At 38.4% G+C, this 13,411-nt stretch overlaps 1 protein-coding gene across 1 annotated transcript; it reads left to right on the forward strand.

The window, feature by feature from the left end:
• The first annotated feature begins 1,283 nt into the window (after nt 1-1,283).
• On the forward strand, nt 1,284-12,742 carry cetp (cholesteryl ester transfer protein, plasma). Its single transcript, XM_075471206.1, has 17 exons — nt 1,284-1,419; nt 2,849-2,963; nt 3,045-3,176; nt 4,986-5,056; nt 5,822-5,909; nt 6,001-6,070; nt 6,150-6,210; nt 6,354-6,445; nt 6,727-6,826; nt 7,314-7,393; nt 7,489-7,539; nt 7,619-7,771; nt 9,944-10,011; nt 11,225-11,267; nt 11,865-11,937; nt 12,289-12,374; nt 12,465-12,742. Exons 1-17 carry the CDS (start codon nt 1,284-1,286, stop codon nt 12,540-12,542), a joined length of 1,497 nt encoding a protein of 498 aa, XP_075327321.1. The 3' UTR covers nt 12,543-12,742.
• Nucleotides 12,743-13,411: the final 669 nt, after the last annotated feature.

Raw genomic sequence — 13,411 nt, forward strand, 5'->3', positions numbered from 1 at the left:
GGAGTTCCAACCCGTAGTACCAAACATATGCTGAGTATTTCCTATTATTTATTATTTCTAGCTATCAAAAGCACATTATTGTCCTTCCTATAGAAGGACAGATTTGATGATTTCATGAGCTGTGCCATCTCACCCGCAGGTGCTCGAGGACAGTTTTAAGCCTGCGAATGCGCACAATCAAAAGCTAATGTACTTTAAAAACTAATCAGAAGCGCATAGTTTTAAGGTTCACAAACTTCTCTCGGGTGGTTCCCAGGATACAGAGGGTAGGTCAACTTACCATCCTCGCTAGTTTTCTTAGACTTTACGATGGTTACATAAGTTTTACATGCTTATATTTCATAGCTAAACCCCATTCACAGCAATTTTCCCACCATAGCAGCACAGACTTTCGCTGGGCGAACAGCTTCATTACAGGGATATTTGATGCCAACCATCTGCATACTCTTCATCAGATTCATCAGACCAGAATGTAACTTTTACCGTTTCGATGAACCTCCTGCAGCTGCTTCAGATTTCTGTTCCTGCTCATTTATTTTGTTTGTTTTTAACAACACAGGAAGAACTAATCAATAGTCAGCATATGCTATACGTGTGGTGGCTGTTGCAACACATTAACAAACACAGATACTCCTCTCAGAGCCCTTAATGACATCAGAAGCCCAGCGTTTGTTGTCCTCCCCCTTTCCTCCCCTCAGTCTGTGAAACATTCAGGTTCAATCCAACTCCCCCACCTGGGAGTTCTGGAGGAGAACAATCCCACTCAGTTCCTGCATAAATCACCTGCAGGGAATGAATACTTAGGTTTCAGCTCCTGTAGCTGCTCTTGTTTCACTATGAACCTGCACAAGTTGAGACCTTCTCTGTCAGTGTTGGACCTGAAATAGTGATGTTAGCCAGCTGAGCAGAGCAGGGAGATTAGAATGAAATTTGGAGTAAAAGTGGTCTTATTTTTTCCGTGTTTCTGGTCACTTTAACACATATTTTTGGGGGGGACGAACACTGTAAACTTCAGCCTGATACTAACAGAGGTTCTGCAGCTCTCACATCACACAAAGTTTGCACTTTGACCAGTTTTTTGGTGAGTCAATGTTTGTCCCTCTATTCCAAGTGTGAATGGTACAAGTTGTCTTTCTCTAATTGGATGAAGGAGTTTTTTCACTCAATAGTTGCAGGTTAGTAAACTTTATTTCTCAAAGCAGGGAATCGTACTTTAACAGTCAGTTTTTAGAGTTACAGAAGTAAAAAACAGTCTACAGGGTTTAAAACTTCGACCGAGCACAATGCCTGGTGATGTCTTCCCACTGCTGCTGCTCCTGTCTTTGTTTGGGATGACCCACGGCTGCCTGCAGGACCCCGCTTCGGCCTATAGATATTCTGGGGCTGTGTGCCGCCTCACCTACCCCGCTGCTGTTGTGTGTGAGTTTTGGCTCCTTTTATATATTCAATTGAATTTCAGAAACTACATTTATGTTCACGCAAATGACAAGAAAATGCTTGATTAGAGACTGTATCTTACAGAGGATATCTGCCATCCAGAGGCTTCTTTTGTAGCTCATCAGCATTGGATTCAAACCATGTCAAGTGAATGTGGAAGGTTTTAAAGGTGGAAGTGATACACAAAGCTGACATTGGTAGATTACATCATAAATACAGATGTACTCCAAGTTTTCAGAAGTTTGCCATGAAGCAGAATTGAACCAGTTAATTCTGTGTCTCTATTGTCACAAATGTAGTTCTTTTTGGATCTTCCAAATCAGATTAGAGTTCAGAGAAGAAGCACCTCTTCCCGACCAACCAGCTCTCTTCTACAACTACAGACTGTTGTACTTTATTTTAATCTTCTTGAGGTTTTATACTGAGCTTTTTTCTGTGAAAACAACGATTTTTCTGTGCTGGTTTGGATCTTGTGCTGCTGTAATAACAACTCTGGCAGTTTTTTTTTTTACATCCATTATAAAACTAAACCATTCAAACATGGTAGTTGTTTACATGTGGAAGCAGCTGATTTAACTTTCCAAAATACTAAGTAATACCTGGAATAAGACCCTAAATCCAGATGGGACAAAATGGAAAGCAAGAAAGAGGTAGTTTGGTGTAATCCTGGACATGAAACTGTGAAAGAGTCTCTGCTGCCCAAATGTTGAACTGTCGGCTATGAGTTCCTGTCAATGATGTCTACAGAGAGAGTTTTTGCCTGCCGACACTGTGAGTGACATCACCAGTTTTTACACATGCAAAAAAAAAGTCCAGTCCATTCATGGTGATAACCAAATATTTGTGCATTCATTTTGCAAGAATTCCAGCTAACCAGCTTTCTTTCCTGACTTTGGCTGCAGCAGCTGTGTTGCTTCCAACTTGTATCAAATTCAAATAAAAGCTTTTTCTGCCCAAACTACCTGTTCAGGGTTGCAGGGGAGGTAGAGTCTATGCCAGCTGTCACTGGTTGACCATGGACAGCTTACTAGTCCGTCTCAGCGAAAACAAAGAGACAAATGAGACAAAAAGAAAAAGACATGCTCTCACCTATGGTCTGTTTGGACTGACCAATTATTCTAAAATGCCCATTTTTGGACATTTCAAGCAAGCAAGCTGACAGTGCTAACCACTGTAACACTATGCTGCCCTCTTCCTATATCATATCCAAGAGACGCCTGCTGTTTTGCACATTTGTAAACAGGAAATACAGAAATGTTGTAATTCTCTGTACATGTGTGAAATGTGCTTTTATTTATTTATTTTTATCTCAGCAACATCATTGACTCTAGTAACAGAAACCAAATAAAGCTGTTCATCTCAATGTTTTTCCAGTATCTTTGCCAACATGTCCGTGTTTATCTGTTGGCAGTGAATGAGAAGACCACCAAAGTGATCGAAGCAGCATTTCAACATGCCAAATACCCAAGTATGCAGGGAGAAAAATCTCTGCTCTTCATCGGCAAAGTCACTTATGGCCTGGACAAGTGAGGGAAAACGATTATCAAGCACACGAATTTACACACTACATGCAAATTGTTTTGTAAATTTGTTTTTAACCCTCCCAGTTTGGAGATTCACAACCTGTCAATTGGCCTGAGCAATTTTGAGCTGCGTCCAGGAAAAGGTATTGCCCTGGAGATAAGCAATGTGTCCGCAGTGTTCAAAGGGACCATCCAGTATGGATACGGCAGCTGGCTGTGAGTGCATGAACAGACATTTTTCCTCTTTTTTTTCAGCTCAGAGATATAAACAGACGAGTGCAAATTGTCACTTGTGGGGAAAAGGCAGCAAGACCGATTGTTGCACAGTATTTTACACCTTATAATACATCCATGATCACCACCAAACTTTAAAGAACAGTGTGGTTGCTTTGGTGTAGCAGTAACACTATGGTACGACAACTTAAATAGAAAAAAAGGCCCTGCAGAATTTCCACAAGTGCAAAAAATGCTGCATAATGATTACTTGTATTTTAAGAATGTGATCCATCCGCATTTTGAAAATAATCACATCCGATCACCCTAACCCCACAGAGCCAAAAGCATTGATAAACAGTCTCATTCTGAGTTGAAACAAATGCACTTTAGTAGTGATATGTTAGTAGCTATTGTATTATGGGTTAATTAAATATTCACCAAAAAGGTAAGTGACCACCAAGAGCTTGACATCAGGAAAAGTTTGAGACTGTGGTGGGGTGGTTTGGTAGGACACGGATGCGGACTCAGAGGTGTAAAAAGCAAAACTTGGTTTATTACCAAACAAAGGTTAAACAAAAAACTTAAACTGTGGAATAAATACAATCAAGGTAGGAAAGGAGGGTATCAAGGTAAAGATCTGACAAAGAAACAGGGGAGCCTGGAAACTGGGTGATTGTGAATGAGTGCAGCTGATGGGGAAAACACAGGTGAAGTGAGTGAAACTAATCAGCTGGTAAGTGAAGTGAGGGGAAAAGCAAATGGCAAAACATGAACCCAAGACATAAAACCTAAAACATGATAAAACATTAAAACTAAAAACATAGGGAAAATCCCATGGGCGTGACACACAAAACAAATGGGTTCCTCATTGTTTCAGCCAAAGCTAATCACATACTCCCAAATGCCCAAGACATGCCAAGAATACCCGAAACAACTAAAAATGGCAAACAGATCCCTGCACTCCAGTATCAGAGCAAACATCAATGGCTTACCCACAGATTAAGTCCCTGGATTTCTAGATTAAGGCTATAAGACTGCCACAGTAGGTTAAATGGGGGAGTTACCCAATGGAGTTACCCCCAAAAAAAACAAAAAATATACAGAAAAAAAAAATTGTTAGACCAACTCAAACTGTAGGAACAGTGCACGTGACCCTCAGCAACTATAAAATAAAAATCCAAATGAACAACTTACCATTCTGAGTATTGAGATCATTTTAATGATCACGATTTAAAAACAACCTAAATACCAGCTTTCATATTCATCAGCTGCGACGTCGACATTCGGCAAATCTTGTGTGGCCGCACTGCAATGTCAAAAGAATTATGACATTAAAAAGGAGTACCTGAATCTAGTCTGATTAAGTTCATAAACAGCTTGTTTACCATGCTGACTAAAACAGAACGAGGCTCACATCATCACCAGCCTCAGAAGCCAAGTGGGACCACCCCAAACTTCAGTCTTTAATCTTTTAAGTCCTTTAAATCCTCTAAGTCTTTAATCCTCTCCCAATCAGCCAACAACTGCCAGGTGACACTTGATACACTAGTTGTATGTTGCTGCTATGGTTTCATAAACCTTCTTCCTAATCGTTATGCCTGTAAAGTTAGTTTAAACCCTACAAGTTGAAGGGATTGGTTGGTTTGTTATGTATAAAACCTTACTGCTGGTTAATGCCACAGATACAAGGTTCAAAGTTCACCAAAGTTGCAATAAATTCATGTAACTCTAAGCAAAATCAATATGAGTCGTCACAAATTGATTTGAATTAACTGCCTTTTGTATTTCTTGTGTTTCTCCCGTTTCTAGTGTCAACGTTGCACAGACTCTTGACTTTGAGATTGATTCTCAGATTGATCTTGGAATCAACCCAAAACTTTGTGAGTTACTTTTTTACATGAACTCTTGTACAACTTGAAGTGCTTAGACTTTATACTCTCCTGCGAATGTCTACATTTTTTTTGTCATTTTGAACTACAATTTAGGTTTCAAATTCTTTCCATGTTGAGCAGTGTTGGAGTTGGATGAGGAAAAAAATTCACTTTATTTACCAAAACAGAACAAAAATGCCAGAGAGACTAAACTAAAAATGCAAACTTAGCTTGGAGAAATAACAAAACAAGCACAAACATCAACAGTGTTTGGTAGGAAATCCAACAAATCCGACAAGTCCCAAAACACAAAATCCAAATAGTTTGAAGAACAGAATAAGTAATAAAGCAGACATGCATACAATGCAATGGAAATCTGGGGCGTTTATATACAGAGTGACAAAATGATTACGATCAGGTGTGGAGGGCAGGATGACAGTACGGTAATTAACTAAACACAAAACAGGTGCGAAGCAAATAAACATGGGAAGCAAAAATAACAAAAATGCACAAAGTAGAGCTACTTCAAACCCTAAGCATGACTCTAAAGACAAGCTAATATTAAATACAGAAACTCATAAACCATGACAATAGATTGTTCTGGATGAATCCCATTTTCCCTCAGTCTCATGCCATTTTTTGAGGATGAATGTTAGTCTACTTGCAGCCATCAAGTGGTGAATAATATAGACATATACTCACTTTCTGTCTTTTATCTCCTCTTGCATGGCCTGCTTTCTATGCTCTGTTACCTCCGCCTGCCTCCTTTGTCAGACTGTGGTGAAGGGAAGGTCGCAGCGGACACATCAGACTGTTATCTGAACTTTCACAAGCTTCGCCTTCACCTGCAGGGAGACAAAGAGTAAGTGACTGACGCCATTTAGATGAAGCATCCGCATCACACGATCACCGTGCCTGAGCCTGTTTTTGTGTGTCTGCTTGGCGCTGACCAGGCCGAACTGGCTGAAGAAGCTCTTCACTGACTTTATCACCTTCACTGTCAAGCTGGCCATCAAAGGACAGGTGATGACAGAAGATAACCGTGTTCATGTTCGTCGGTCTGATCAGACTGAAACAATGATAAATGTATCCCTAAATGCAGATTTGCAAGGAGATCAACAAGCTGGCAGATATACTGGCTGACTTCATACAAGACACAGCAGGTGTGTGCGCATATGAGAGGGAGCATTGTTAAATGTACAGCCTCAAGGTCAAAGCGTTTTGGTCAGTGAGATTGATACATGTGCAACATGTGTATTAAAGTGCCATGTATTGTATTACATCTCGGGTTTGTTTGTGTTGACAGCGCACTTCCTCAGTGATGGAGGCATAAGTGTGGATATCGGTGTAACTTCGGCTCCCGTCATCACTGCTAACTACATAGAATCATACCACAAGGTAAATATTACCTGTATATACAGTTTAATAGACAACATTGATGTACTTCTTTAAAATTTGTATCTTTCATTGTGAAGATAAATGTGTTTGTTTAATCAAATGCAAGTGATTTGGTTCAGATGAATAAAAGACTACAGTCACATGTGGTTTGTAGGAGACACATCAAACTTCAGTACATTTTCTTGTATCATATTTTAGGGTCCGTACAGTAAAATCACTGAAGTACTCATCTAATTGTATATTCTGAATGTCTTTCCATCCTATTTGCTTACCGCTTTCAGGGGCTGACCAGCTACGATAACACGACTTCTGTGGTGAATAACTCTGTTTTCCATCCAAGTCAGCTGACTGAAAACAGGATGCTTTACTTCTGGTTCTCAGGTCAGCTTTTGTCATCGTGTTTTGAGATTTTAAAGCGCAACAAAACTTACAAAAAAGTAGTCAAAACTGTTCCTGCTGATCCTACCAACAGCTCAGAATATTAACGTGACAACTGTTTTTCTTTAGTCCAGCCAAAATGCACATCATGATTTAAACCGAGAAGATGTGTCATACCGGTGCAGAAATTCTTCATACAGACTAAAGAGCTGAAGAGAAGACTTTGTGTCCTGAGTCAGACCTGCAACATCAGTGTTTACTCACCTTTTATCCAAGGTTTTATCCATTGGCATGAAGATATTCAACTTTCTTTCCAAAAAAAAGTTGGATGTTGTGAATGAAAAGGCTAAGAATAAAAGATAAGTTCATTAAAAATAAGACCAGATCAACATGAAAAAGTCAAGTGTCTCACTTATTAACCTTCTTCTTTTTGAGTGACTATGTGTGTTTTCACTGTATTTAAATGTAATAGCTTGTGTTTTAACCTCAGATGAGCTCTTTAACCCCGTAATTGCTGCTGCTCACCACGATGGCCGCTTCCAGCTAAACATCTCGTCAAATGAGCTCACTGTAAGTACGCCGCCTTCAGCATGGCCTGTAAACAAGATGTCACAGATGTTTAAACCTGAACTGTTATTTTTCTTATCCGATTAATATAATCTCAGGAACTCTTCAAGACGAGCCTCTCCAGTGTCATGCCTGAATACATTGAAAAAGTAAGAATAAAAACCTCTATGTCACTTATTCTCAAAATAATACATCCGAGCAGATAAATCACTTTGTGTTTGTGTTCAGTGTCTAATGGAATCAGCTTCCCCGGAGCTAAGAGTGTGGAGTTCATCTGTTCCCTTTGTTAACACCTCCACCATGGGTACCTCAGTTTGGGGGCAGGTGTCTGGAGAACTCCGCTGTGGGGGTCAAAGCACGCCGACGCTCTTCTTTCAAGCGGTACTTTACTGACGGGACATTTTCAACAGGCTTTTTTAAAGTTAAAGGAAACTAAATGTTGAGTTTAGCTCTTACGCCACATGATGAGTTAACACGGGGTTAGATTTAAGACAAAGAGAAACAGTTTATCATAATATTGGGGGAAAATTATATGGAAAAGATACTAAAAGCTTGTTGTTGACAGTTAATCAACAATATTCTGAAATAGTAAACAACCCTTTACCGAACATAACTATAATTTAACAGGTAAACAACTCCCATAACTTATGACAAATTTTTTTAGCTGTAAGTGGATCTTTGTCAGGAAGTTTTTTGTTACTGAGTGAAATCAGAGTCAGCTATGATGAGAGCTGTTTGAACTCCTTTAGCACAATAAACACCATTAAAGAAAAGGACATAGTTCTATCCCACAATTCCTGCAAATTTCAAAGTGACGCTCGATTTAATTTATCTGGTCATCCAACTGTGATTTTTGCATGGACAGATGTGAGGACAGGAAGGTGTAAGCAGTCTCTTACAGCAATATATTTTACATTTGTGCTTTTTTCTTTTCTGTTTAAATGACCAAACTTGAAAATAAATTAATATTTTATATTATATCCTTTTTGCTAGTATGATATATACAGTTGTTTAATCATATAGCTCCCATGTAACAACATAACATTGCATTAGATTAGGTATTTAAATCACTTTTTGTGGACTACTGGTTGTCCTCCTAAGGCCTTATGAGTTTATCCTTCCATCTTTCCTTAACCTCATGACGTTTGACAAAGTGACAAATTAGTGATGAAGTAAAGGAAAAGATGATAGGAGGTTATTTCCACCAGACCCTGGCTTCCCCCTTACACCTGGATTTAGTTTGCCAATAGCCGGGTTTCAGTCACGTGATTATGATGACGCGCGAAAGTGGCGCGAATTCAGGTGGAGGGCAGGAAGTTAAAATGGAGAATGCATCTATGTAGGAAACCGTTGCAGAGAGTCCGTATTGTACAGATTTAGAGCCAGTTTTGAGACAACGTTACAAACAAATAATGTGACCAGGACCGTATCTCATGAAGATGAGTGACTTTCCGACAGAACATAAAGATTTGCCAACAATCGAGGCTGTTGACATCACAGCAGCTAGGGCAGCCTAAAAGTCCCAATGAAGTCCATATTAGACTACCGGTAACTATATAATCATTACTAAGTAAATGAGCATTTAACGACAAACTAATGCTATATAAACACAGCCACAAAAACCGAGTTAGCGAGCTAACATACCTCTGACGAAATGGTCGCTGCGGGCATCAGCAGTCTCTGCCCCTTCCGACCGCAGACGTAGGTTTAAAATCCACTTTTTTTTACAGCGTTGTTCTGTGAGCTTTTTACATTTCTCACCTTTGTGAACGACTATCTTCGATACTCTAAGAAAACCTTTTTCCTTTTCTCGGTTAGAACGATTAGAGCAATCAAAAACCACACAACATAAGCATTTTTTCAGAGGGCAGATCCTCAGTTCACTTCCTGCCCTCCATCTGAATTTCCCGCTCTCACGACGCAGCAATGTGACGTCACGTTAAAGCGACCTATTACTACAGCTGCTCTGAGCTGGTCCTTAGCTCACGTTGTATAAATTCTCCCTGGTTTAATTTGTTTAGTTCCAGGCTGTCATTGCTCTGTTGATTCATGCCTCCGTTCATACTTAGTTCGTTTCTGTCAGGTTTTGCTGTCAGTAATTTGGGATTTTCTGTTTTTTTAGACACTTTGTATCAGCAGTGCCTAAAGTTTGGTTGAAAATGGAGTTCATTAGTCTTAACTGACTGATTAATCTTGGTCCTCATCACAGATACACACAACTTCATGTAACATATTTACTTTACTTCCCTTTATTAAAGACACATGTAGGTCCATAGGAAAAAAAAAAAAAAGTCACCCATGAGATAATCACTGAGATCATCATAGAGAAATGTTTGGAAGCATCTGGGGCAAAAGACAGGATTTGTTGAGGAAACTAAAAAAACTCTTTTTTTTAAGTTTAAGAACATGATGAATTTGAGTCAAAATATAATGGTTCTTAATTAATAATGAAATAACATGTCTGTGCTGTTGTTCTGTGATTCTGTACAGACGTAATGGAGGCGGGATCTTCCATGAGGGTCTCTGTTTAATTTGTTTGTTTCTGGTGTCTAGGATGTGGCTGTAGATGTGACGGCTTCCTATGCTGACAAGAAACTCTTCCTGCACAGTAAAAAGAATGAGTAAGACCTTTTTATGTTGATTTCTGGAAGAAAAAAAAAACAGATATTTGACAAGGATATAACAAACACACAAAGCCCAAAAGGCAACATTTCTGGTTTATTTACAACAACTTCCATCTTTAGTTCCATCGCCCTCTTCGCATATGGTCACAATTATGTCATCAATACAAACTAGTCCAACCACATTTAAAGGTAAAAGTGCTTCTAGTTGTTCTCGGTCCCGTCAAAAAGAGCACAGAATAAAGTCCAGTCTTGGCTTATGATGTTGTGGCTGGTTGATATAATGATAACGTTTCAGATAAATTCTCTTTAAGTCATCTCATCTAAATCATGTTGACAATTATAAAATGTATAGCTACTATTCGCTCTAAGATAAGAATACAGGTACCACATTGAGGTAAAAGTAAAACAATAGAAAAAAACGAGGAAAAAAAGGCATTCATCGTAGTATCAGGATAGCACCAGGATTCTATTTCTAAAGGCAGATTCTAATAATAAATCAATAGGAAAACAAAGAAAAATTAATTAGCCAAAACGGTACAACAAGCTCAACCTGATGTTCCAAACACTGGCAGAGCCTCAAGTATGGAGATCTGAAACTGTCAAAAATATATAAATGGCTAAATTAATTATTTTATATGATGATAAATACTACAATAGAATAATAGAATGTGAAATAAATAAATGTTCCTGCTTTAATTTTTAACTACATTCATGTAAGCTTGTGTTAATTTAGCTATTTATTTATTTTGCCTCTCAGTTTTCAGCTTTATTTGGAATATATTTCATTTCCTTCTTTGTTTATTTATCATTTTTGGATCAGACCCGTCAGTCCCCTCGCTTTGAACATGCAGTGTGAAAAGGACGACCAAGAGGGACAAAATGAGCTTATTAAAGCACAATTAAAGGGTAGACTTGCACTTTTCATGTGGTTATATAGACCAGACAGAACAAGATCCCCATTAAAACTAAATCTAGTGTATGGTAAGAAGCTATGGCAGGTAGAGTTACTAAAATCAATATTATGACTGTAGTGAGGCGGGAAAAAGGGCCTTATTTATGGTTTTTGATGAGCCATAGTTATACATTTGAGAAAAGACTAATTGTCTTGACTAATTACTCTTAAAACTTATGTGTACATATGATTTTGGTCAGTTTGTCTTACTGCCATTCTACATTTTACATTAAATACTAACTTTTCCCATCTTCGTAGGATCTTTATATTACACACTGAGCTGCACTCACAGAATCAACAGGTACGTTTTCTTCCATTGACAGTTCAATGTTCAAACATACTTTGTTCAAAGCATTTGTTCAAAGCATAGTTCTGGTGGTTTTTTTTAACCTTATTTCCATTTAAAGTAGCTATTGTTGTCCCAATGGGTTCATCTATCTGCACTGCAAAGAAATCAAGGAAATAAGGAGTCGAGTTACCTGAATTTTTCTTTTAAAATGAACATTATGAAATCATCGTTTATGTTTGACTGACGATAAATACAAAAATCACCCTTGATAAATTATGTTTTGCTTAACGTGTGCTTGGCAACATGTTTATGAGGTCAGCTGCATTGCAATCAGTTAATTACAAACAGATCAAATGAAAGGTTAACACAAATTTATAGGTGCACAGATAAGCGTAATTAAAGTTTGTTGTGCAAAGAATCGGAATAAAGTTTGGAGGTTAGACTCTGGTGCTGCATCAAGGTGAAACAGTAGAAGCAGAAATGGATCATATCTCTGTAACTGAACACTCGTCCGAGCTTCAGTGTGTTTTTTATGATGCAGCTCCTGCAGACAAACATGCAGTGTGTGCTTTCATTAAACTTGTTCAGTCACCTCTCCTTCATTTCTAGCTGCACGATGAGGCACAAATAGAGTTCCTAAGAGAAGCTGTGGAGAAAATAGGCCTTCCTAAAGTCCTGTCGGGTAAGAAACTCATGATCAAACATCAACCCTCTTACACTAGTCACATCTTATTTATACCTTTTATTCAATATAGTTTTTTACAGAATACTAAATTGACTAAGATCACAAATAATCAAGACTATTTAATTACTTAAATTAGTTCCATCTTTTTGATTACAGCAAAACAAATGCTCTTTAAAAGGCGGCTTCTTCATGAGTGTGGATGTCATGTGTCCACCATTCTCTTTCAGTCTCTTTCAGCTGTTCAGAAATGCTTTTTGTTTCTGTTTACATGGCACTGCTCTCCAGTTATAGGAGTGTCGGTACCTTACAGCGCTTGTAATGGCTGCTGAAATGTGGTGTTTGTTTCAGTTCTTGAGGTTGAGATAACCAGGCTGATGGACAAACAGGGGGCCAACTTATTTGACATCATCAACCCTGAAGTGCTTCCTCGGGATGTAAGAGCCGCTCTTTGTCCTCTTTTTGGTTTAGTTTCTGTTGTGTCTGCTTTCACATCATTTCTTTCTCTACCTCTGTCCATGCCGCAGGGCTTTGTGTTGACTCAGATGGACTTCGGCTTCCCTCACCACCTCTTGGTTGACTTCCTCAAGAAGACGCTGCAGTAACCTGGCAGCTAGTTTGGATCTTAACCCAGAACTGTTTTTAAGTCGGGCTAAAAGTGTTTGTTTGGATGAAAATCTAGCCAACAGGCAAGTTTGTCAGGGATGTTCTCAAGTGACCACCTCATAAAAGTTTTAATGGAAACCTAAGCAAGCTAAAACTGACTACACCACGACATAAAGCTGAGGAGTTATTCAGATTCATCATGACAAGCCCATTTCTTTTCATAAAATTATTAGTTATATCAGAGATAATTCATATAATTGATTATGTTACTTTGTCTGGAAATGAAATAAGGATTTTAACAAGAATGGAAAAACTTTTCTTAAAGTTTTTTGTGTTTGTGTAGTTTTGGAAACCCCATTAAAGTTATACTCTACATAGAGTTCCAATTCTTTTGTGTGTGTATATGACAGTAAAGGTGCAGTAAAATGAATTTCTGGCTCCCAGTGGCAAAGCATTTGTCCTGTATCTGCTCAGGGTGGTGAAATGCCAGGCTAAGGTAAAGGCAAACCTACAAACCCAGGTCCAAAAAGAAGTTAGCATGCTGCGTAAAATGTAAATATAAACAGAGAGTCATTATTTGCAAAGCTCACAAACCAATGTTTAGAACTTTTTACTATTTCCATGTTTCCCATTATGTAGCATCCCTTCTTCTTTTAACTACAGTCTGTAAACATCTGGAGATGAGGAGACCAGATGTTGAACCTTTGGCATAGGAATGTTGTCCAATTCTTATCTGTGACTTATTGTAATTTATAAATTACTCACACACTGACTCAGAAACAGTTAAAAACACAACTTAATTGAATGGACAATTTTCATTTTTTTATTTATGAAGTTCAGACATTATAACACACATAATTATTTGATC

The sequence above is a fragment of the Odontesthes bonariensis genome, chromosome 7, assembly GCF_027942865.1.
Source record: "Odontesthes bonariensis isolate fOdoBon6 chromosome 7, fOdoBon6.hap1, whole genome shotgun sequence".
NCBI classification, from domain to species: Eukaryota; Metazoa; Chordata; class Actinopteri; order Atheriniformes; family Atherinopsidae; genus Odontesthes; species Odontesthes bonariensis.

Excerpts from the sequence above, each read along its gene's own strand:
- cetp (XM_075471206.1), top strand. The coding sequence starts at position 1,284 with ATGCCTGGTGATGTCTTCCCACTGCTGCTGCTCCTGTCTTTGTTTGGG. Across the intron at positions 1,420-2,848 it reads CTACCCCGCTGCTGTTGTGT|TGAATGAGAAGACCACCAAA; the intron begins GTGAGTTTTGGC and ends ATCTGTTGGCAG. Across the intron at positions 3,177-4,985 it reads TATGGATACGGCAGCTGGCT|TGTCAACGTTGCACAGACTC; the intron begins GTGAGTGCATGA and ends TCCCGTTTCTAG.